Source organism: Cherax quadricarinatus, unplaced genomic scaffold, assembly GCF_038502225.1.
Source record: "Cherax quadricarinatus isolate ZL_2023a unplaced genomic scaffold, ASM3850222v1 Contig29, whole genome shotgun sequence".
NCBI classification, from domain to species: Eukaryota; Metazoa; Arthropoda; class Malacostraca; order Decapoda; family Parastacidae; genus Cherax; species Cherax quadricarinatus.
This window is the reverse complement of record NW_027195055.1, coordinates 228,521-252,450: the sequence shown is the minus strand read 5'-3', so window position 1 is coordinate 252,450 and position 23,930 is coordinate 228,521. Positions and strand designations below refer to the sequence as shown.

Sequence of the window (23,930 nt, the reverse complement as noted above, 5' to 3'; positions counted from 1 at the left end):
ACTGTGTTAAGGAACCTTGAATGTTCCTGGTACTGTAAATGGCTGTGTTAAGGAACCTTGAAGGTTCCTGGTACTGTAAGTGACTGTGTTAAGGAACCTTGAAGGTTCCTGGTTCTGTAAGTGACAGTGTTAAGGAACCTTGAAGGTTCCTGGTACTGTAAGTGATTGTGCTAAGGATCCTTGAAGGTTCCTGGTACTGTAAGTGATTGTGCTAAGGAACCTTGAAGGTTCCTAGTTCTGTAAGTGACTGTGTTAAGGAACCTTGAAGGTTCCTGGTTCTGTAAGTGACTGCGTTAAGGAACCTTGAAGGTTCCTGGTACTGTAAGTGACTGTGTTAAGGAACCTTGAAGGTTCCTGGTACTGTAACTGACTGTGTTAAGGAATCTTGAAGGTTCCTGGCACTGTAAGTGATTGTGTTAAGAAACCTTGAAGGTTCCCGGTACTGTAAATGTCTGTGTTGAGGAACTTTGAAGGTTCCTGGTACTGTAAGTGAATGTGTTAAGGGACCTTGAAGGTTCCTGGTACTGTAAGTGACTGTGTTAAGGAACCTTGAAGGATCCTGGTACTGTAAGTAACTGTGTTAAGGAACCTTGAAGGTTCCTGGCACTGTAAGTGGCTGTGTTAAAGAACCTTGAAGGTTCCTGGTACTGTAAGTGACTGTGTTAAGGATCCTTGAAGGTTCCTGGTACTGTAAGTGACTGTATTAAGGAACCTTGAAGGTTCCTGGTACTGTAAGTGACTGTGTTAAGGAACCTTGAAGGTTCCTGGTACTGTAAGTGACTGTGTTAAGGAACCTTGAAGGTTCCTGGTACTGTAAGTGACTGTGTTAAGGAACCTTGAAGGTTCCTGGTACTGTAAGTGACTGTGTTAAGGAACCTTGAAGGTTCCTGGTACTGTAAGTGACTGTGTTAAGGAACGTATTTTTCACAGCGGTCTGGGCGGCTAGTTCGTAACAGTATGTTCATCATATAAACATTAGGGCAAAAAAGAAAAAAAAACGAAAACCGCCGTGGGTGTTTATCTGTGCTTTCTGGTCATTGTTATGGCGTTTAGTATATTAGACATTTCACACACTACTACTCTGTCCTGCCCAGTGTGAGAAATACATACATGTAGTGCATGACCCCTGTACCTCAGTGCACTAGACTGGAATACATACATGTAGTGCATGACCCCTGTACCTCAGTGCACTAGACTGGAATACATACATGTAGTGCATGACCCCTGTACCTCAGTGTACTAGACTGGAATACATACATGTAGTGCATGACCCCTGTACCTCAGTGTACTAGACTGGAATACATACATGTAGTGCATGACCCCTGTACCTCAGTGCACTAGACTGGAATACATACATGTAGTGCATGACCCCTGTACCTCAGTGCACTAGACTGGAATAGTGCAGAGTGTGGCATAAATGTTTATTATAGCTAATAATCATTAATACTGAAGGTTTGAAGGGACTTAGAAGAGACGTTTTAATTCCATCATAGTAACTCATATCCAAATTTCTATTAAAAAAATTGTAAGTTTGTATATAAACATCCCAAATCTATTTCAATTCTTCCAAGAGAGGATAGAAAGTAATATCCTGAAACATACAACACATTAAGTTTAAAGACACCCAGATGTTGCATTATTAAGTTATCAACATTAAAGGGATGAAAATAATCAGATACAAGACTCAGAAATTATCACATAAAAAGCAGTATAATTTTTTTTTCAAATTTCTTCCATAAGAAAGAGCAGATTTGACTTACACAAGTCTTAATCAATACAATCTTCTGTCTAGGTAAGACTCACCAACCTTTAATTAATTAAGTAGGTAAATAAGTCAGTAGGAAAGTAATTAAGATTTATTTAAGATTTTGGTTGCATAAAATTTTTCTCGATGGTCTCTGAGATGTTATAGGATCACTAAAGCACAGTAGGTTGATATAAATTAGACCCGGGCCGGGAGAATACCGGCGAATAAAAAAAAAAAAAAAAAAAATTAAGACAACCTGACATATCAATGATAAAACTAATACATTGTCTTCCCACACACAGGACGTGCTTGTGCCTGCTCTTCTGAATCGTGCTGGCGTGGTCACCGTGTGTCCCGGTGGAGGCGAGGCGTGGCTGGGACATGATGCTCTACACGCCCTCTACACTGCCCTGGCTACCACCTCCTATACAGTTCTTTGGCGAGCACCTTACCCACACCTCCTGCCCAATGTGACACAAGACGAAGGTTCAAACACTGCCTCCAGACCCAAGTTTGTCTTCAAGGAAACACTTCCTCTCACTGATGTTATGAGTATGTTAATAATTATTATTGTCTTTCTTAGTGTTTTATTTTTCAATGCACCTTCCGTCTCCCACCGAGGCAGGGGTGACCTAAGAAGAAAAAACAAAGTTTTTTCTTTATATATAGTAATTTATACAGGAGAAGGGGTTACTGGCCCCATGCTTCTGGCATTTTTGTTGCTTATGACACATGACTCACAGAGGAAGGAGATTCTTTTTCACTTTCCCATGGAGATGAAAGGAAAAAATAATAACAAGAACTATTAAGAAAATAGAATGAAAACAAATAGTGTGACCTAAGTGTAAGAAGAAGTAGCAATATGTACCTTTTATCTTGTATGTTTGCCATACAAAAAAAAAAAAAAATGACAATAGCAATCCCATTCATCTATTTGTACTGTGGAATGCAAAGTGTATGTTATTTATTCTGCATATGTACATACTCCTATAAAGGCTGCCTCCCAACCAGTGAACCGGGTACTAAGGGTTTAATGATTATTAGGGTACCTATCATTAAATAAGTACCTTGGTTCATTGTCCAATGACAGACGAGCACACCAAGTGATGAGGTGATGTGGTTCACTTGTGGTCAGCATTTGCCAGACTTGTGTATCAGCTGGTTGAGTATGGTGGTCTCTCTCTCTGGCTTTTGCTTTTGCCAGTCTGTCACCATCATGTGGTACACTTACTATTCAATCTCTATACGTACATAGTGTACATAAGTGTACATACTTGTATATGCAAGACAAGCCACGGGGGGTGGAAATCTTTAGCTCAAGCCAGTAGTGTGGCTCCACACTACCATCCTCTGAAAAGTTTCCCTGCTTATCCTGTTGTTGCCTTTGCAACATTGCACAGCTCCTGATGACGCACTGAGAAGTGTGAAAGTACTTGAGCTAAATATTTCCACCTCGGGTGACTTGTCTTGCATTGCTAAGATCGCCTGTCTGCGACTGTTTTGCATACTTGTATATATATGGCAAATTATATCTGGTGAAGGAAATACAAGTTATAGTCTATCTGCTGAGTTTGTTTTGCCGCAAAACCCATTACGACTCGGTCACAGGCCATTCTTACCCATGTTCGTAATATGTACTCACCTATTTGTGGTTGCAGGGGTCGAGACAGAGCTCCATTTGAAGATTTGGTTGAAGTCTTCTTGGAATCTTGCGGTATCTTCAATGGAGTTTACCTGGAGTTTACCTGGAGAGAGTTCCGGGGGTCAACGCCCCCGCGGCCCGGTCTGTGACCAGGCCTCCTGGTGGATCAGAGCCTGATCAACCAGGCTGTTGCTGCTGGCTGCACGCAAACCAACGTACGAGCCACAGCCCAGCTGGTCAGGAACCGACTTTAGGTGCTTGTCCAGTGCCAGCTTGAAGACTGCCAGAGGTCTGTTGGTAATCCCCCTTATGTATACTGGGAGGCAGTTGAACAGTCTCGGGCCGCTGACACTTATTGTATGGTCTCTTAACGTGCTAGTGACACCCCTGCTTTTCATTGGGGGGATGTTGCATCTTCTGCCAAGTCTTTTGCTTTCGTAGTGAGTGATTTTCGTGAGCAAGTTCGGTACTAGTCCCTCTAGGATTTTCCAGGTGTATATAATCATGTATCTCTCCCGCCTGCGTTCCAGCGAATACAGGTTTAGGAACCTCAAGCGCTCCCAGTAATTGAGGTGTTTTATCTCCGTTTATCGTAGGGGTTCTTAAATGGAGATATCGAGGGTTGAAGGTAGACACACTTGTTGGATGGTTACGATATATTGTCAGACTGAGATGATGGGAACTGGAGCCCAGTGCCTTGCCTGTCTTCGCCTGGGTGTCTACGCCGAGTGAGACCGGGGCAGAGGTACGAGCGTACACATGCGCATCCCGTGACGTCACACAAAGTCACAGGCCTACAAGGGATCTCCTATCTAAAGCACATGGATGATACTAATATGCTATGCTATATAACACAGGGATCAGCAACTATGCTGACACGTTATGCGCGCCGTGAAGGTTCTCTGTACATTTTCTAGGTCAGCAATTTCACCTGCCTTGAAAGGTGCTGTTAGTGTCAATATTCCAGCCTAGATAGAACAAGTGACCTGAAGAGTGTCATCATGGGCTTGGCCTCCCTAGTTTTGAAGGTTCTCATTATCCATCCTGTCATTTTTCTAGCAGATGTGATTGATACAATGTTATGGTCCTTGAAGGTGAGATCCTCCGACATGATCACTCCCAGGTCTTTGACGTTGGTGTTTCGCTCTATTTTGTGGCCAAAATTTGTTTTGTACTCTGACGAAGATTTAATTTCCTCGTGTTTACCATATATGAGTAATTGAAATTTCTCATCGTTGAACTTCATATTGTTTTCTGCAGCCCACTGCAAGATTTGGTTGATGTCCGCCTGGAGCCTTGCAGTGTCTGCAATGGAAGACACTGTCATGCAGATTCGGGTGTCATCTGCAAAGGAAGACACGGTGCTGTGGCTGACATCCTTGTCTATGTCAGATATGAGGATGAGGAACAAGATGGGAGCGAGTACTGTGCCTTGTAGAAGAGAGCTTTTCACCGTAGCTGCCTCGGACTTTACTCTGTTGACGACTATTCTCTGTGTTCTGTTAGTGAGGAAATTATAGATTCATCGACCGACTTTTCCTGTTATTCCTTTAGCACGCATTTTGTGTGCTATTACGCCATGGTCACACTTGTCGAAGGCTTTTGCAAAGTCTGTATATATTACATCTGCATTCTTTTTGTCTTCTAGTGCATTTAGGACCTTGTCGTAGTGATCCAATAGTTGAGACAGACAGGAGCGACCTGTTCTAAACCCATGTTGCCCTGGGTTGTGTAACTGATGGGTTTCTAGATGGGTGGTGATCTTGCTTCTTAGGACCCTTTCAAAGATTTTTATGATATGGGATGTTAGTGCTATCGGTCTATAGTTCTTTGCTGTTGCTTTACTGCCTCTTTTGTGGAGTGGGGCTATGTCTGTTGTTTTTAGTAACTGTGGGACGACCCCCGTGTCCATGCTCCCTCTCCATAGGATGGAAAAGGCTCGTGATAGGGGCTTCTTGCAGTTCTTGATGAACACGGAGTTCCATGGGTCTTGCCCTGGGTCAGAGTGCATGGGCATGTCATTTATCGCCTGTTCGAAGTCATTTGGCATCAGGATAACATCGGATAGGCTTGTGTTAATCAAATTCTGTGGCTCTCTCATAAAAAATTCATTTTGATCTTCGACTCTCAGTCTGGTTAGCGGCTTGCTAAAAACTGAGTCATATTGGGACTCGAGTAGCTCACTCATTTCCTTGCTATCATCTGTGTAGGACGTTGTTCTCGACTTTAATTTGGCATAGGAGAAGAAATACTTTGGGTTTCTTTCGATTTCATTTATGGCTTTTAGTTCTTCCCGCGATTCCTGACTCCTATAAGATTCCTTTAGCTTAAGTTCGATGCTTGCTATTTCTCTGACCAGTGTCTCCCTACGCATTTCAGATATATTGACCTCTTTTAGCCGCTCTGTTATTCTTTTCCGTCGCCTGTAAAGGGAGCGCCTGTCTCTTTCTATTTTACATCTACTCCTCCTTTTTCTTAGAGGAATTAGCCTTGTGCATACATCGAGTGCCACCGAGTTAATCTGTTCTAGGCATAAGTTGGGGTCTGTGTTGCTTAGTATATCTTCCCAGCTTATATCAGTTAGGACACTGTCATGGCAATTCAGGTGTCAGATACTAGGATGAGGAATAGGATGGGAGGGAGAACTGTGCCTTGTGGAACAGAGTTTTTCACCATAGCTGCCTCGGACTTTACTCTGTTTACTATTACTCTTTGTGTTCTATTTGTCAGGAACTTATAGGCCCATCTCCCAACTTTTCCTGTTATTCCTTCATCACACATTTTATGCGCTGTTACACAGTAGTCACACTTATTGAAGGCTTTTGCAAAGTCTGTTAATCCTCTATAGCATCCAGGACCTTCTCATAATGGTCCAGTACCTGTGAAAGGCAGAAGTAACCTGCTCTAAACCCGTGTTGCCCTGGGTTGTGTAATTGATGGGGTATCTAGGTGGTTGGCGATTTTACTTCTTAGAACCTTTTCAAAGATTTTTATGTTATGGGATGTTAGTACTATCCGTTTGTAGTTGTTTGCAATTGCTTTACTGCCCTCTTTGTAAAATGGGGAGTATGTCTTTTGTTTTAATGTGTGGGGGATGACCCCTGTGTCTATGATCCCTCTCCATAGAATGCTGAAGGCAAGTGACAGGGGTTTCATGGAGTTGTATGAGTCTGGGCCTGGGGCAGAGTGCATGGATATATCATTTATTGCCTTTTCAAACTCTTGTGGTGTTAAGATAATATCAGAGATTTTTGAGATGACCAAATTTATTGTCTATTTCATGTAGAATTCGTCTGGACTGTCAACTCTTAGTCTAGGTAATGGCTCGCTGAACACTGAGTCATATCCGCCTAACCAGGGACCCAATACTGGATGTTGTTTTTCCCTTAGATTTGGCATAAGAGAAGAAGTATTTTTTTTTTAATTTCCCTTATGGCACCAGTGCCTCTCATCATATTTCAGATATATTGGCCCCTCTCAGCAGCTCTGTGATTCTTAACCTTCGTCTGTATAGTGACCGTCTCTTTCTAATTTTTTCTTCTCTTTCTTTTTCGTAATGGAATGCGTCTTGAGCTGATCTCAAGAACCACAGAGTTTATTTTTTCTAGGCAAAGGTTTGGATCCTGGTTGTTTAGGATATCTTCCCAGTTTGTTTAATTTAGTACATGGCTGATTTGTTTCCATTTGTTGTGTTTGTTATTGAAGATGAATTTTGCGAAGACACCCTCATGACTGATCACATTTTGCTGATCAGGAGCCCTGTTCATTCATGTCTGTACCATTGTTATGTAGTGATTTGAGTGTATTGTCTTTGACTAACAGAATCAGAGTAAAGTGCAGATAATACCCATAGTCCACCGTTAGTGTTATATTGTCATAAATTCGTGCCCCCCTAAAATTCTAATACCCCAACTACTTTTAATTGTCATTGTTGTATTCAACGACCATTCTACCTCATAGTCTTAATTGTATTTAATATCTACAGAATCTATCTCCTTTTTTACAACTTACCACATCACTGTTCCATCTTATTTTTTATAAACTAACCATAACTTGTCTTCAATAATTCTACCTCACTTTATAAAATACTCAATTGCCCAATTTTATTCTAAATCCCTATTATTGCCCAATTTTACTTTAAACTATATTGATCAAACTTATTGTAAACTTCTTTTATTGACCATTTTTATTCCATACTTTTTTAACCTAGTATTTTCAGCTACAACTTTTATATTATCCTGTCTACCATCTTACTAGCATATTATAACCAAGTCATTGCCATTTTTATTTTTATCATTTTTTTTTATTATTATTTTGCTACCTTAATTTGTGTATTTTATCCTGTCAATTTAAATCTAATTATACTCTAATTCTTGTAAACAACTTATATAAGACCTTAGTGCAATTACAATTGAGAGTCTTGTTCCTTTATTATATTATTAGATTAATCACAGTTTTACTCTAGGTCATTCTAGCTCAATACATAGTCAATACCAAATTCACTATACTAGACCATAGTGCAATTACTAGTGAGAGACTGGTGCTATTTGTAATTTGTATTTTTATATTATTAGACTAAACCTAGTTGTACTATAGCTCTTTCTAGCTCAATACATAGTCAATACCAAATTCACTATATTAGACCATAGTGCAATTACTAGTGAGAGACTAGTGCTATTTTTAATTTGTACTTTTAATTTGTACTTTTAGTTCATTCCAGCACAACACATAGACAACATCAACTTCATTATGTGTAGTAGTGACTATACCCTACATGACCAAAATACTCTAGCTATATACTTGTCCAAACTTCCTACCACTACAGATATCAGTAGTAGAACTCAACACACAACTCAGGATATAAATAACCATAATTTTAAACCTAGAAGATGATTGATCACGTTGACCCTGATCTAAACCTCCATAATCTGACACCCAATCAAAACCTATTGGAAAGTAACTGCCTTTATTACACAGCATCACAAGCCACCACTATCCTAAACAATGCTAAAAGTCCATCAGTACTTAACTACAACATCAGGTCCTTAAGCAAACACTATGATGACCTCCTAGCACTCCTTGAATCACTAAAGACACCCTTCTCCTGCATTATTCTCACTGAGACCTGGCTTAAGCAGGACACAATAGATATCTACCCTCTACCAGGATACACAGCAATTCACAACTGCAGAACAAACCAAGTTGGGGGTGGTATTGCAATCTATTACTCTAACCAATTATCTTGTCTTAGCACCACTTGCTTTAGTGATGAATATGGGGAATACATTTTTGCTAATTTTACTGTAAAAAACCTTAAGACGCCTATAACAATCGGTGCCATTTACCGGATACCTCACACAAACATCCAAAATTTCAGTGAGAAATTAAAGTCACTAATAACAAACAGACAAATGAATAAGCACCACCTTCTCTTAGCTGGAGACTTCAACATCAACGTTGGCTTACTAGATGATCAGCCTGTAACTGATTTCATCAACAATATGAACAACACACTTCTCATACCAACAATAACTAAACCAACCAGGCTCACTGAGAGAAGTGCAACCATAATAGACCACATATGGACCAATATACTAGCCCCCCCCTTAAATCAGGGATAATCACATATAGCACTACAGACCACTACCCTACCTTCCTCCTGACAAACATTAGTAAACCACCACTTGAATACAACAAAGTCTCATTTAGACTCCATGACGAGGCCTCAGTAAGGAAGTTCACAGCTGACCTAGAGACTGTTGATTGGCCTACAGAATTCTCCAAGGCCAATGGTATTGATGACTGGACAGACATTTTTCTTAACAAATTACTTAGACTATACAACAAACATTGTCCTATAAAAACAAAACAGATCACAAACAAACGGCTTGGTTGCCCATGGCTAACCAGCACCATTCTGAAATCCATTGACAAGAAACACCAATATGAAAAGCAATATAGACAGAGCTTAATACACAAAGATACTCTTAAACACTATTCATCAGCTCTCACCAAAGTAATAAAAAAAGCCAAACAACTATACTACTCCAGTAGATTCACAGACACTAGAGGAGATATAAAAAAGACCTGGAAAACACTCTCTCAGATTCTAGGGACCCACAAACTGAGAAAAACCAAGAATATTGTCCTAACTAAACCTAATGAAACACCACTACATCCCACTGACACAGCTAACAAGATAAACGACTTCTTCTCAAACATAGGATCTAATCTCACCAGTAAAATCCCACATACCAATGCCCATGCTGGGGACTACCTAGATGGAAATTTTCCTAATTCCTTCTATCTTGCACCAACTGAGCCCACGAAAGTCATTGAGATCATAAAGTCACTTAAAAATAACTCAGGGAATCTGTCTCATGTCCCACCATTACTGTACAAGCGAGCAGCCCATGTCCTTTCGCATGCTATTTCATTACTTTTTAACAAGTCAATAGAGACTAGCACCTTCCCGAAACTACTCAAGATGGCAAGGGTTACACCAATACATAAAGGTGGTGACCCTACAGACTTAAACAACTATAGGCCAATATCTAACTTACCATTGCTATCCAAAATCTTTGAGAAACTCGTGCACAGGAGACTGTATTCATTTATAACGGCTCAAAACATACTCAACCCCTGCCAGTTTGGATTCAGGAAAAATAAAAGCACTAATGATGCAATTATAAAAATGCTAGATCTGCTTTACACAGCATTGGAAAATAAGGAATATCCACTAGGAATTTTTATTGACCTAAGAAAAGCTTTTGACACAGTAAACCACGACATCCTACTCCACAGACTTGATCACTACGGTATAAGAGGCCATGCGCTTGCTTATTTCAAATCTTACATTACTAATAGGTATCAGTACGTCACCATTAAAGACACAGCATCAGCAACACGGCCACTTGATACTGGAGTTCTGCAGGGAAGTGTCCTTGGTCCCCTGCTCTTCCTCATATACGTCAATGACCTTCCAAACGTGTATCCCAACACCTGAAACCCATTCTCTTTGCTGATGACACGACTTATGTCGTCTCTCACCCTAATCTTGCCACCCTCAACACCATTGTGAATGAGGAGCTGATTAAAATATCGACTTGGATGACAGCCAATAAACTTACGCTTAACACTGACAAAACCTACTATATTATGTTTGGTAGCAGAGCAGGAGATGCACAAATTAACATTAAGATTGACAACACTCTAATTACCAGAAATAATGGGGGAAAATTCCTAGGCTTATACCTTGACAACAACCTGAATTTCAGCACCCATATCCAGCATATAGCCAAAAAAGTATCCAAAACGGTTGGGATCCTCTCCAAGATACGATACTACGTGCAGCAAAATGCCCTTCTCACACTATACCACTCACTTATTTATCCATACCTCACCTATGCTATTTGTGCTTGGGGATCAATTGCAGCAACACACCTAAAGCCAATAATAACCCAACAAAAAGCTGCAGTAAGAATAATCACTAAATCCCATCCCTGGCAACACCCCCCCCCCACTCTTCATAGATCTAAACTTACTCCCAGTTCAGTACATCCACACTTACTACTGTGCAATCTATATCTACAGGGCCTTAAACTCTAATATCAACCTTGACCTAAAACGCTTTCTTGATAGTTGTGACAGAACCCACAGGCATATCACCAGACACAAACATCTCTACGACATTCCCCGTGTCCGACTAAACCTTTACAAAAATTCAATGTATGTCAAAGGCCCTAAAATCTGGAATACCCTACCTGAGAACTCTAGAACTGCAGACACATTCATCACCTTCAAAACTATCATTAGAAAACATCTTATCTCCCTGATACACCCCGTCAACTAACTACACGAATACCACCTGGTGGTTCACACTTTCACTCACTCATTTGACCATAAACAGAAATATTAATCTCAGTCTTAAAATAATGAATCCTGTGATACTCCAATACTGAAACTATGTACTGTGCCAAAACAAAAGCATTCACATTGCTAAACTCACAAACTAGTATTTAGTCACTTAGCCATAATACCAACTTACCTCATAATTTGTAATATTTTACAATTAAGAATAAAACTAAGTATGCCCGAAATGCCTAGCCATGCTAAGCGTTCTAGTGGTACACTCTGTAATCACAATTTACTACATGTAAACCAAACAATAACCAAATTTCTGTAAACTCAGCATTGTAATCCTTATAGAGAATAAACTTTGAATACTGTTACATTTCATATCAGATCGTCATTGTTATTGAAGATTGGATCCAGCACATTTTCTAGTCATGTAGGATCTAATATTTGCTGGTTTAAGGTGAATTTGGTGCAGAGATTTAATAGTTCGTGTGTGTGTGAATATTCATCTGAGCTCCTCCTGGGGTGATCTCTGCTAAAATATTACTTGCTACACTCCTCCATGTTAGGTGTCTCGAGTTGAAATCCCCCAGTAGCAAGATGTTTGGGGCAGGAGTTGGGAGATTTTCCAGATAGTGGTCAGTTTTCAAAAGCTGTTCTTGGAATTACTAGGAAGTTGCATCCACAAGCTTGTATACAACTCAATGACAAGGTTTTGGTTTTCAATTTTAACTGCCAAAACTTCAACTACATCATTTGAGTTGTTTAGTAGTTCTGTGCAAATGAGCGATTTTATGACGTACAGGCCAATCTTCCCCCCCTCCTTGTTGCCTGTTTAGTTTGTAGCACCTGAATAGGTTATAACCTAGGATCCATAATTTGTTGTCAAAATGATCCTTTGTGTGAGTCTCTGTGAATGCTGCAAACATTGCATTAGACTCCATGAGCATTCCCTTGACTCCCTGAATCAAACTGTGATATAATTAATACAATGCTCACCTTCAGTATCGATGCTCCTTCAGTTGTGTATTACTCTGAATGATGCGCCAAATGAACATTTAATTTAAATAACATTATTTTTATCTCTACTGAAATTTTCAGTAGCAACTTAATACAACTTAAGTGAATGTCAGTACACCTGAGCAAAGTGTTGACCACCTGTCTCTAATTCCCGTCAATTTCAGACCATCCTCGCCACCGTCTACTGATATCAACCTGTGGTGAGACAGACACAATGGCTGCTGTCTACTTTGCTTCGCCTGTCCTGTGTCTGCCTGTCACTGCTGACCAGACACTGGCTGCAGCAGCCCTCCAAGACCTAGGTGGGTTTATAGGCCTATCTGAGTATTTCTTTTGGAACTCTGTAGATATAAAGATTATTATTATTTTTATTATTGTTATTGATGTTGCTGTTATTATTATTATTATTATTATTATTATTATTATTATTATTGCTCTTATGATTATTATTACTTATGTTGCTGTTATTATCATTATTATTATTGTTGCTATGATTATTATTATTATTATTAAGAAGAAGGCTATTAGGAAGGGTTTAGAACCTATTGATTAGTTTTTTTTAGACTGAGTGATTAGATTTTGCCACCGAAGTTGCTAGTTTATAGATCACCTCACATCCATCCTGTGGAGGCAGTGCAACAACATATGGATACACAGCACCTCACATCCATCCTGTGGAGGCAGTGCAACAACATATGGATACACAGCACCTCACATCCATTCTGTGGAGGCAGTGCAACAACATATGGATACACAGCACCTCACATCCATTCTGTGGAGGCAGTGCAACAACATATGGATACACAGCACCTCACATCCATTCTGTGGAGGCAGTGCAACAACATATGGATACACAGCACCTCACATCCATTCTGTGGAGGCAGTGCAACAATATATGGATACACAGCACCTCACATCCATTCTGTGGAGGCAGTGCAACAACATATGGATACACAGCACCTCACATCCATCCTGTGGAGGCAGTGCAACAACATATGGACACACAGCACCTCACATCCATCCTGTGGAGGCAGTGCAACAACATATGGATGCACAGCACCTCACACCCATCCTGTGGAGGCAGTGCAACAACATATGGATGCACAGCACCTCACATCCATCCTGTGGAAGCAGTGCAACAACATATGGATGCATAGCACCTCACATCCATCCTGTGGAGGCAGTGCAACAACATATGGATGCACAGCACCTCACATCCATCCTGTGGAGGCAGTGCAACAACATATGGATGCACAGCACCTCACATCCATCCTGTGGAAGCAGTGCAACAACATATGGATGCACAGCGCCTCACATCCATCCTGTGGAAGCAGTGCAACAACATATGGATGCACAGCACCTCACATCCATCCTGTGGAAGCAGTGCAACAACATATGGATGCACAGCACCTCACATCCATCTTGTGGAAGCAGTGCAACAACATATGGATACACAGCACCTCACATGCATCCTGTGGAAGCAGTGCAACAACATATGGATGCACAGCGCCTCACATCCATCCTGTGGAAGCAGTGCAACAACATATGGATGCACAGCACCTCACATCCATCTTGTGGAAGCAGTGCAACAACATATGGATACACAGCACCTCACATCCATCTTGTGGAGGCAGTGCAACAACATATGGATACACAGAACCTCACATCCATCCTGTGGAGGCAGTGCAACAACATATGGATACACAGCACCTCACATCCATCCTGTGGAGGCAGTGCAACAACATATGGGTACACAGAACCTCACATCCATCCTGTGGAGGCAGTGCAACAACATATGGGTACACAGCACCTCACATCCATCCTGTGGAGGCAGTGCAACAACATATGGATACACAGCACCTCACATCTATCCTGTGGAGGCAGTGCAACAACATATGGATACACAGCACCTCACATCTATCCTGTGGAGGCAGTGCAACAACATATGGATACACAGCACCTCACATCTATCCTGTGGAGGCAGTGCAACAACATATGGATACACAGCACCTCACATCCATTCTGTGGAGGCAGTGCAACAACATATGGATACACAGCACCTCACATCCATCCTGTGGAAGCAGTGCAACAACATATGGATGCACAGCGCCTCACATCCATCCTGTGGAAGCAGTGCAACAACATATGGATGCACAGCACCTCACATCCATCCTGTGGAAGCAGTGCAACAACATATGGATGCACAGCACCTCACATCCATCTTGTGGAAGCAGTGCAACAACATATGGATACACAGCACCTCACATGCATCCTGTGGAAGCAGTGCAACAACATATGGATGCACAGCGCCTCACATCCATCCTGTGGAAGCAGTGCAACAACATATGGATGCACAGCACCTCACATCCATCTTGTGGAAGCAGTGCAACAACATATGGATACACAGCACCTCACATCCATCTTGTGGAGGCAGTGCAACAACATATGGATACACAGAACCTCACATCCATCCTGTGGAGGCAGTGCAACAACATATGGATACACAGCACCTCACATCCATCCTGTGGAGGCAGTGCAACAACATATGGGTACACAGAACCTCACATCCATCCTGTGGAGGCAGTGCAACAACATATGGGTACACAGCACCTCACATCCATCCTGTGGAGGCAGTGCAACAACATATGGATACACAGCACCTCACATCTATCCTGTGGAGGCAGTGCAACAACATATGGATACACAGCACCTCACATCTATCCTGTGGAGGCAGTGCAACAACATATGGATACACAGCACCTCACATCTATCCTGTGGAGGCAGTGCAACAACATCGCCTGCCCAGTCTTTTACTTTCGTAGGGAGTGATTTTTGTGTGCAAATTCGGGACCATTCCCTCCAGGATTTTCCAAGTGTAGATTATGATATATCTCTCCCTCCTGCGTTCCAACGAGTACAAGTCCAGTACTTCCAGGCGTTCCCAGTAGTTCAGGTGCTTGACAGAACTTATACGTGCAGTAAAGGTTCTCTGGACACTCTCTAGATCTGCAGTTTCACCTGCTTTGAATGGAGATGTTAATGTACAGCAGTATTCCAGCCTAGAGAGAACAAGAGATTTGAAAAGACTCATCATTGGCTTGGCATCTCTCGTTTTGAACGTTCTCATTATCCATCCTAACATTTTCTTTGCACTTGTGATCGTGGCACTGTTGTGATCCTTGAAAGTGAGATCCTCAGACATTACCACTCCCAGGTCCCTTACATTATTTTTCCTCTATGTTGTACATAGAAGCTATAATTCTGAGAGTGGAAGATGGGTTGGTGCAATGGTTGGGTTATCTATCAGGACACATTGATTAAGAGGGTATATACACCCAGGGTGGGTGGAAACAGGTGTATGTGACAGAATGAAATGAATAAATGATGTAAAATTTGTGAAAAATATATGTTTGAGCATTCAGAATGCATACGAGTTTGTTTGATCAGAGTTAAGACAAGTGATTTTTGAGATATGATGTGTGAGCGTAAACAGTACAGCAAATTTCATTCCAAATTTCATTGACTTAGTTCGAGTCTAGGAAGTGAGAAGTACAGTGGGGATGTTGTGGGTTAGTAACTATAAACTCCAGGGTCATTTACTTATTTTACTGGATAGTAAGTAAAATTTCAGTGTGTATATGTAGACTTGTATACTTTTTTCGTTGCTTTTCAACTACAGGGATAGGCACTGTGGTAGCAGCTGGTGAGGTGACAGTAACGACGCTGAGAGAAGCCTTGGGTAAACTGGCAGCAGACAGAAGGTAAATTATGGTTCTTCTAACAACATTATTTTGTAACCCAATGCCTGGGTATTGAAATATACAAGATAGTTTACCGTAGTAATGATAAATATACAAGAGAGTTTACAGTAGTAATAATAAATATACAAGACAGTTTACCATAGTAATGATAAATATACAAGACAGTTTACAGTAGTAATAAATATACAAGACAGTTTACAGTAGTAATAAATATACAAGACAGTTTACAGTAATATTAATAAATATACAAGAGAGTTTACAGTAGTAATGATAAATATACAAGACAGTTTACAGTAGTAATAAATATACAAAGCAGTGACTATACTCTATATGACCAAAACACTCTAGCTATATACTTGTCCAAACTTCCTACCACTACAGATATCAGTACTAGAACTCAACACACAACTCAGGATATAAATAACCATAATTTAAACCTAGAAGATGATTGATCACGTTGACCCTGATCTAAACCTCCATAATCTGACACACAATCAAAACCTATTGGAAAGTAACTGCCTTTATTACACAGCATCACAAGCCAGCACTATCCTCAACAATGCTAAAAGTCTATCAGTACTTAACTACAACATCAGGTTCTTAAGCAAACACTATGATGACCTCCTGGCACTCCTTGAATCACTAAAGACACCCTTCTCCTGCATTATTCTTACTGAGACCTGGCTTAAGCAGGACACAATAGATATCTACCCTCTACCAGGATACACAGCAATTCACAACTGCAGACCAAACCAAGTTGGGGGTGGTATTGCAATCTATTACTCTAACCAATTATCTTGTATTAGCACCACTTGCTTTAGTGATGAATATGGGGAATACATTTTAGCTAATTTTACTGTAAAAAACCTTAAGACGCCTATAACAATCGATGCCATTTACCGGATACCTCACACAAACATCCCAAATTTCAGTGAGAAATTAAAGTCACTAATAACAAACAGACAAATGAATAAGCACCACCTTCTTTTAGCTGGAGACTTCAACATCAACCTTGGCTTACTAGATGATCAGCCTGTAACTGATTTCATCAACAATATGAACAACATACTTCTCATACCAACAATAACTAAACCAACCAGGCTCACTGAGACAAGTGCAACCATAATAGACCACATGTGGACTAATATACTAGTCCCCCTTAAATCAGGGATAATCACAGATAGCACTACAGACCACTACCCTACCTTCCTCCTGACAAACATTAGTAAACCACCACTTGAATACAACAAAGTTTCATTTAGACTCCATGATGAGGCCTCAATAAGGAAGTTCACAGCTGACCTAGAGACTGTTGACTGGCCTACAGAATTCTCCAAGGCCAATGGTATTGATGACTGGACAGACATTTTTCTTAACAAATTACTTAGACTATACAACAAACATTGTCCTATAAAAACGACACAGATCACAAACAAACAGCTTGGTTGCCCATGGCTAACCAGCACCATTCTGAAATCCATGGACAAGAAACACCAATATGAAAAGCAATATAGACAGAGCTTAATACACAAAGATACTCTTAAACACTATTCATCAGTTCTTACCAAAGTAATAAAGAAAGCCAAACAACTATACTACTCCAGTAGATTCACTGACACTAGAGGACATATAAAAAAGACCTGGAAAACGCTCTCTCAGATTCTAGGGACCCACAAACTGAAAGAAACCAAGAATATTGTCCTAACTAAACCTAATGAAACACCACTACATCCCACTGACACAGCTAACAAGATAAACGACTTCTTCTCAACCATAGGATCTAATCTCGCCAATAAAATCCCACATACCAATGCCCATGCTGGGGACTACCTAGATGGGAATTTCCCAAATTCCTTCTATCTTGCACCAACTGAGCCCTCGGAAGTCACCGAGATTATAAAGTCACTTAAAAATAACTCGGGGAATCTGTCTCATGTCCCACCATTACTGTACAAGCGAGCGGCCCATGTCCTTTTGCATGCTATTTCATTACTTTTTAACAAGTCACTAGAAACTAGCACCTTCCCGAAACTACTCAAGATGGCAAGGGTTACACCAATACATAAAGGTGGTGACCCTACAGACTTAAACCACTATAGGCCAATATCAAACTTACCATTGCTATCCAAAATCTTTGAGAAACTCGTGCACAGGAGACTATATTCATTTATAACGGCACAAAACATAGTCAACCCCTGCCAATTTGGATTCAGGAAAAATAAAAGCACTAATGATGCAATCATAAAAATGCTAGATCTGCTTTACACAGCATTGGAAAATAAGGAATATCCAATAGGAATTTTTATTGACCTAAGAAAGGACAGTTTACAGTAGTAATAATAAATATACAAGACAGTTTACAGTAGTAATAATAAATATACAAGACAGTTTACAGTAGTAATAATAAATATACAAGACAGTTTACAGTAGTAATAATAAATATACAAGACAGTTTACAGTAGTAATAATAAATATACAAGACAGTTTACAGTAGTAATAATAAATATACAAGACAGTTTACAGTAGTAATAATAAATATACAAGACAGTTTACAGTAGTAATAATAAATATACAAGACAGTTTACAGTAGTAATAAATATACAAGACAGTTTACAGTAGTAATAATAAATATACAAGACAGTTTACAGTAGTAATAATAAATATACAAGACAGTTTACAGTAGTAATAATAAATATACAAGACAGTTTACAGTAGTAATAATAAATATACAAGACAGTTTACAGTAGTAATAATAAATATACAAGACAGTTTACAGTAGTAATAATAAATATACAAGACAGTTTACAGTAGTAATAAATATACAAGACAGTTTACAGTAGTAATAATAAATATACAAGACAGTTTACAGTAGTAATAATAAATATACAAGACAGTTTACAGTAGTAGTAATAAATATACAAGACAGTTTACAGTAGTAATAATAAATATACAAGACAGTTTACAGTAGTAATAATAAATATACAAGACAGTTTACAGTAGTAATAAATATACAAGACAGTTTACAGTAGTAATAAATATACAAGACAGTTTACAGTAGTAATAATAAATATACAAGACAGTTTACAGTAGTAATAATAAAGGACAACAAAGACAATAGTGCAAAAAATATTTGGAGAATATATCAGTAAAATGTTTTTGGTTTTAAATGAAAGATTTTGTATGAGAACATCTTTTGACTTTCACTCTGTATTTCTTATATCCATAATTAAACATGTATAATTAAACATGTATAATCAAACATGTATAATCAAACATGTATAATCAAACATGTATAATCAAACATGTATAATCAAACATGTATAATCAAACATGTATAATCAAACATGTATAATCAAACATGTATAATCAAACATGTATAATCAAACATGTATAATCAAACATGTATAATCAAACATGTATAATCAAACATGCATAATCAAACATGTATAATCAAACATGTATAATCAAACATGTATAATTAAACATGTATAATCAAACATGTATAATCAAACATGTATAATCAAACATGTATAATCAAACATGTATAATCAAACATGTATAATCAAACATGTATAATCAAACATGTATAATCAAACATGTATAATCAAACATGTATAATCAAACATGTATAATCAAACATGTATAATCAAACATGTATAATCAAACATGTATAATTAAACATGTATAATCAAACATGTATAATCAAACATGTATAATCAAACATGTATAATCAAACATGTATAATCAAACATGTATAATCAAACATGTATAATCAAACATGTATAATCAAACATGTATAATCAAACATGTATAATCAAACATGTATAATCAAACATGTATAATCAAACATGTATAATCAAACATGTATAATCAAACATGTATAATCAAACATGTATAATCAAACATGTATAATCAAACATGTATAATCAAACATGTATAATCAAACATGTATAATCAAACATGTATAATCAAACATGTATAATCAAACATGTATAATCAAACATGTATAATCAAACATGTATAATCAAACATGTATAATCAAACATGTATAATCAAACATGTATAATCCCAAAACCAAAGGGAACACCGGACAAAAGCTGGTGCTGATGCATGACAAACATGCAACACTTCCTCTCACCACACCAGCCACGTGAGCACTGAGGAGCCACTGTGGAGTGTGGTAGCAGGTCGTGAGGTCATGCTAACTGCTGCTACCCGCCATAATGCACTAACGAAAAAAAGACCCCCCCTATTTGATTTTCGTTACGGCACTATACAGGGGCGCTCACCCGGCATAATGCCGTGACGAGTACTGTATACCTCAAACTATATTATTCACTTTGTACTATACTCTAATCTATCTTTACCTCACATATAGTATCAGAGCTTGGGGATCTACAGAATCAAATCACCTTTAACCTGTTGTTACCCGAGAGAAACCAGCTGATATAATAATCACACAATCTCGTTCCATTAAACACACTCCCCAACTTTTCAAAAAATCTCTATTTTTTTTCAACACAGCATATCAACACCTGCTACTGTACTTTTCATATATACACAATACACCGAAAATAAACTTCAACCCAACTCTCCTTCTCGTGGAGACCTGCAACACAACACAAGAAACAAGTACGTCTCTGACGTACCAAGTGTCCGACGCAATCCGTCTAGTAACTCCATAGAAATATAGGGTCATGATATTTGAAAGACCTTGAAAAAAGATACGGAAAAGTTCTCTTTCACCAGCTTTAGAAAATAGTTACAAAGTCTCTCCTTAATCTGATGTAAATTCTGCATAGTTAAATTATGTTAAAACTCAATTTATCAACTGTAACCCTCTTTATTCATATATTAGCATTCAAAATGACTAGAAATGAATGATTATTAAAACTTTACATTTTATCCTTTTATCAAATATACTTCCTGTTTCTTTAATGATGTTATTGTTACAGTTATCGAGAGAAAGGCAGAGAATTAGCAGAGGAACTCCACGACCAACCTCTCTCACCCGCTGACCGTCTTCTGTTTACCCTTGAGCGTGTCATGCGCAGACCTCACTCACGCAGGTATGTTATGAGCTGACCCGCCCACTCAGGTGTGTTATACACTGACCCAGCAAGTACAGGTATAGCTGGAGTATACCTGGAGGATGTTTCGGGGACCAACGCCCCCGGGACCCGGTCCATGACCAGGCCTTGCGGTGGATCAGGACCCGCTCAACCAGGCTGTTACTCCTGTGCGCACGCAAACCGACATATGAACCACAGCCCGTCTGGTCAGGTACTGACTTTAATTGCCTATCCAGCTCCTTCATGAAGGCAGCCAGGGGTCTATTGGTAATCCCCCTTACTTATGCTGGGAGGTAACTGAACAATCTTGGGCCCCTGACACTGCATTGGTTCTTAGCATATTCATCGCTCCCTTGCTTTTCATTGGGGGGATGTTGCACCGCCTGCTGAATGTGTCATGCATTGACCCAGTGTATATAGGTGTATCATGCACTGGCCCAGTGTGTGCAGGTGTCATGCATTGACCCAGCACATGCATGTGTCATGCACTGATCCAGTATGTGCAGGTGTCATGTATTGACCCATCATATGCAGGTCTACCTGGAGTTCACCTGGAGGGTATTCCGGGGATCAACACCCCTGAGGCCCAGTCCATGACCAGGCCTCCCGGTGAATTAGGCCCTGATCAACTAGGGTCTTACTGCTGGCCACACGTAGTCCGATGTATGAACCACAGCCCGGCTGATCCAGCACTGACTTTAGGTATCTGTCTAGCTCCCTCTTGAAGGCAACCAGGGGTCTATTGGTAATTACCCTTATGGTTGGTGGGAGGCTGATGAACAGTCTTGAGTCCTGGACACTTACAGTGTTTTCTCTCAGTGTACTAATGGCACCCCTACTTTTCATTGAGGGTATGTTGCACCACTTGCTTTTGTAAGGAGTGATTTCTCTTTGTAGATTAGGGACCAGTCCCTCTAGGATTTTCCAGGTACAGATTATGATGTATCTTTCTCGCCTGCGCTCCAGTGAGTACAAGTCAAGTGTTTCCAAGTGCTCCCAGTAGTTAAGGTGTTTGACAGAACTTATATTTGCAGTAAAGGTTCTCTGTACTTTCTCTAGATCTGCAGTTTCACCTGCCTTGAAATGAGGTGTTAATGTACAGCAGTATTCCAGCCTAGAGAGAACAAGTGATTTAAAAAGGATCATCATTGGCTTGGCATCTCTTGTTTTAAACGTTCTCAATATCCATCACATCATTTTCTTCACAGATGTGATGTGGCACTGTTGTGATCCTTGAAGGTAAGATCCTCAGACATTACTACTCCTAGGTCCTTCCTTCTATTGTGTGATTAGAGTTTGTAGTATACTCAGTTCTGTTTATTATTTCCTTCAGTTTTCCATATTGGATTAGTTGGATTTGTCTTTATTTAACATCATATTGCTTTCAGTTGCCCATTGGAAAACTTGGTCTATATCTTCTTGGAGATTTACCGTGTCCTCAATGGATGACAGTCTCATGCAGATCCTAGTATCATCTGCAAAGGATGATACAGTGTTATGGTTTACATCTCTGTCTATGTCTGATATGAGGATGAGGAACAGGATGAGGACGAGCTCTGTGCCTTGTAGAACAGAGCTCTTCACTAGAGAATAAACTTTGAATTTTTGAATGGCAGCTTCAAATTTAATTCTGTTTACCACTACTCTTTGTGTTCGATTGGTTAGAAAGTTGAAGATCCATCTGCCCACTTTACCAGTTTAGCACGCATTTTGTGTGGTATTACACCATGATCACACTTGTCAAAGGCTTTTGCAGAATCTGTGTATCATCTGCATTCTGTTTGTCTTCCAGTGCATCCAAGACTATATCATAATGGTTTGCAATCCTGCTTCTTAGAACTCTTTCAAAGATTTTATGATGTGGGAATTAGAGCTATTGGTCTATATGAGTGGCATCGTTACCTACCCTGTGCTTTGTTTGCCATGAGGGAAGTTGCCAGTGACTCTCTGGGGATTTTCACCTTTTGAACTTCTCTGTGGTAGACAGGTCAGAGGTCCATTGTCCATCCTTCATGACTTATGGACTAATGAGGAGGGAAATGCTGAGGTTCAGTCTTCTTACCAGTTTCTCCTTGACCTTAGATCCAAACTTGAGGAGACCTCTGACATAGTTTCAAAAAACTTAAGCTTGTCAATGGACCAGTACAAAACCTATTTTGATGCCAAAAGTCAGAGGAGAAGTTTTAAAGTAGGGGATGAAGTTCTTGTACTTTTACCAATAAAGTAAAATAAATTATTAGTAGCATGGAAAGGTCCATATAAGGTATTGAAAATTTGTGGGAAGGTTGATTACCTCAGAGAAGTCAAGGGGAAACCTAAGCTTTATCATATCAACATTCTTAAAAAATATTACCGAAGAAATTCCGTGAACTGCCTTAATGACTTTGATTTAGTTTTTCCACACAAACTTGATAAGACAACTGATGAGTGTAATGTGTGCGTAATTGAAACCTCTAACATAGACTATGACAGAAAACTACATGGCTTGGTGACTCTTGACCACTCGGGTGCAACAAACATTAATGTTAATGAGTCTTTGGATGACCATAAGAAACATGAACTACTTCAATGAGTGAGTAACTTCTCAGACATTTTTACTGATATTCGAGGTGTCACCTCCACGATAGTCCATAAGATTGACTTAATCACGGACAATCCTATCAAACGGAAATTATACCCAGTTCCAGTTCACCTTAGGGATGCATTTGACCAAGAGGTAGACAAATTATTAAAACTAAAGATCATTGAACCTTCAGTATCTGCATATTGCTCACCAGTAGTCATGGTTAAGGAGGAAGACAATTCATATAGACTTGCTATTGACTTCAGAG

The 23,930-nt window shown here is 39.5% G+C and overlaps 1 protein-coding gene across 1 annotated transcript in view; it reads left to right on the top strand.

Annotated features, from left to right (window-relative positions):
* Positions 1–23,930, top strand: part of LOC128698832 (2-hydroxyacylsphingosine 1-beta-galactosyltransferase-like) — a 73,529-nt gene that overhangs the window by 34,531 nt on the left and 15,068 nt on the right. The window contains exons 5-8 of the mRNA XM_070079842.1: positions 2,050–2,299; positions 12,431–12,568; positions 15,946–16,027; positions 20,983–21,096. Of these exons, the coding sequence (XP_069935943.1) occupies positions 2,050–2,299; positions 12,431–12,568; positions 15,946–16,027; positions 20,983–21,096 (584 nt within the window). The remainder of the gene's footprint in view (positions 1–2,049; positions 2,300–12,430; positions 12,569–15,945; positions 16,028–20,982; positions 21,097–23,930) is intronic.